Source organism: Corapipo altera, unplaced genomic scaffold, assembly GCF_003945725.1.
Source record: "Corapipo altera isolate COAL_440 unplaced genomic scaffold, ASM394572v1 50248, whole genome shotgun sequence".
In the NCBI taxonomy this organism is placed as follows: domain Eukaryota; kingdom Metazoa; phylum Chordata; class Aves; order Passeriformes; family Pipridae; genus Corapipo; species Corapipo altera.
Window position 1 is genome coordinate 1 of NW_020889229.1, and position 2,293 is coordinate 2,293.

The window sequence follows — 2,293 nt, forward strand, 5'->3', positions numbered from 1 at the left end:
CCTCACCGCCCCTCTCTCCCCTCACTGCCAGTCGCTCCCCTGTCTTCCCCTCACAAGCTGCAGAGCCCCAGGCAGGTGACTTGGAGATCATTTGTCACCTCCATTGGCCATCGGCCACCAACACACAACATCTGACCCAGCCCTCAGTCCCTGCAGTCTCAGTGGGTCCCTGACCTCACTGCACTGTCTCCATGGAGAAACAAGCAAAACAACAAGACTTTGGAGACTCTATTCTTTAGACTTCTTCTCAACACCAGTGTTGGGAAAAGACCTCAGCCTTCAGGAAGTGCCTGGAGGGGAACCCCTTTGCTGCTGGAACTGCTGTTGTGGAGCCCAGCCCTGTGCCAGCAGTACCCAGGGCCTGTCCCTGCCTGTGCTCACAGGCCTGACCCACAGCAGGACAGTGACTGAGCTGCCAGAGCACTCAGGCCTTGGGCACGGACAGGAAAGGAGAGGGTGGGAGTGCAAAGAGAGCAGCTCTGAACAGACCCAGTTCTGGGGCTCCCTGGCAGTGCTGGGACTCTTTTCTCCTCCACATCTGCAAACGTGGAAATACCCTCCACCTTCAGGGGAGGTCTTGGAGGAAGAATCTGGAAAAAAGTATTTGTGTCCTTTCTTCCACTCAGAGATTGTGATTCCTCATGTAAAAACTAACACAGGGAGGATATTTGACAAATACCTTGCTGCACAAACTTTTATTTTGTTTAAATGCACACAGAGCATGATTCCTGATTAGTACATTTTGTGGGTCAAAAAAAAGAGGTAGAGTGAATTATATGGAATGAAGAATAAAATTTCAGTGTTATTAACATTAACAGATAAACAAAAAAAGAAAGCCCACCATCATTATCAGAAGACTTAGAAGGCAGGCTAGGCCCAAAATATGTTACACAATGAGTGTTCTGAAGAAAAAAAGATGCAGTTTATTGCTTCTCAAAAAACATGTAGTTATCAGTTTCCTTATAGCATTCTTGAGCTCCTGGTTCCTGAGGCTGTAGATTAGGGGGTTCAGTGTTGGAGGAACCACCGAGTACAGAACTGACAGAGCCAGATCCAGGGATGGAGAGAAGATGGAGGGGGGCTTCAGGTAGGAAAATGTGCCAGTGCTAAGAAACAAGGAGACCACAGCCAGGTGAGGGAGGCACATGGAAAAGGCTTTGTGCCGTCCCTGCTGAGAGGGGATCCTGAGCACAGCCCTGAAGATCTGCACATAGGAGAAAACAATGAAAACAAAGCACACCAAAACCACAAAAGCAGAAACCACCATGAGCCCAATTTCCCTGAGGTAGCCTGAGTGTGTGCAGGAGAGCTTGAGGATGTGTGGGATTTCACAGAAGAACTGGCCCAGGGCATTGCCCTGGCACAGGGGCAGGGAAAACGTACTGGCTGTGTGCAGCAGAGCATGGAGAAAGCCAGTGACCCAGGCAGCTGCTGCCATGTGGGCACAAGCTCTGCTGCCCAGGAGGGTCCCATAGTGCAGGGGTTTGCAGATGGCAACGTAGCGGTCGTAGCACATGATGGTGAGGAGGGAAAACTCTGATGAGATGAAGAACAGAAAGAAAAAGGCATGTGCAGCACATCCTGTGTAGGAGATGGTTGTGGTGTCCCAGAGGGAATTGTGCATGGCTTTGGGGACAGTGGTGCAGATGCAGCCCAGGTCTGTGAGGGAGAGGTTGAGCAGGAAGAAGCCCATGGGGGTGTGCAGGTGGTGGTAACAGGCTACGGCGCTGAGGATGAGGCCGTTGGCCAGGAGGGCAACCAGGGAGATGGCCAGGAAGAGCCAGAAGTGCAGGAGCTGCAGCTCCCGCCTGTCTGTGAATGCCAGGAGGAGGAACTCGGACATGGAGCTGCTGTTGGATATTTGCTTTTCCTTAGCACAAGATCTGTTTCAGAAAAGGAAAGAACAGGGAACAATTAAGAAAGACCTCTGTGAAAAAGCCACTCCATTTCTAAAAGAAATCAATGTGTCAAATGTCACCAAATGCACTGCCAAGGAGTCAGTTTTGCTCTGCTGCAGCTGGACATGGAATTTTTCGGTAGAGCTGTCACACACACACGGAATGTCAGATGTAACAGACCATGAATACCAAAGTTCCATCTCTACACTAATGACTCAGAAGAGCTGGGGCTGCAGAGCACAGGCTTAGTCTGAGCTTAGAATAATTGTACCTGTGTTTTCTATTTTTACCATCACACCTGGGGAAGGCTCTTTTCCACTGCAGGAATCCTCATTTCTATGGCCCAGAACACAGTGCCCAGCAGAGCTGCAGGGAAGGGCCCCCAGAGCTGCCTG

The 2,293-nt window shown here is 50.5% G+C and overlaps 1 protein-coding gene across 1 annotated transcript; it reads right to left on the reverse strand.

The window, feature by feature from the left end:
* Window positions 1-886: 886 nt before the first annotated feature.
* On the reverse strand, window positions 887-1,883 carry LOC113942169 (olfactory receptor 14J1-like; the record flags this gene model as incomplete). The annotated part of the gene is made up of 1 exon (XM_027633311.1): window positions 887-1,883. A coding segment is annotated over one exon (997 nt), but the record flags the coding sequence as incomplete, so codon positions are not given.
* Between the last annotated feature and the right edge of the window lie 410 nt (window positions 1,884-2,293).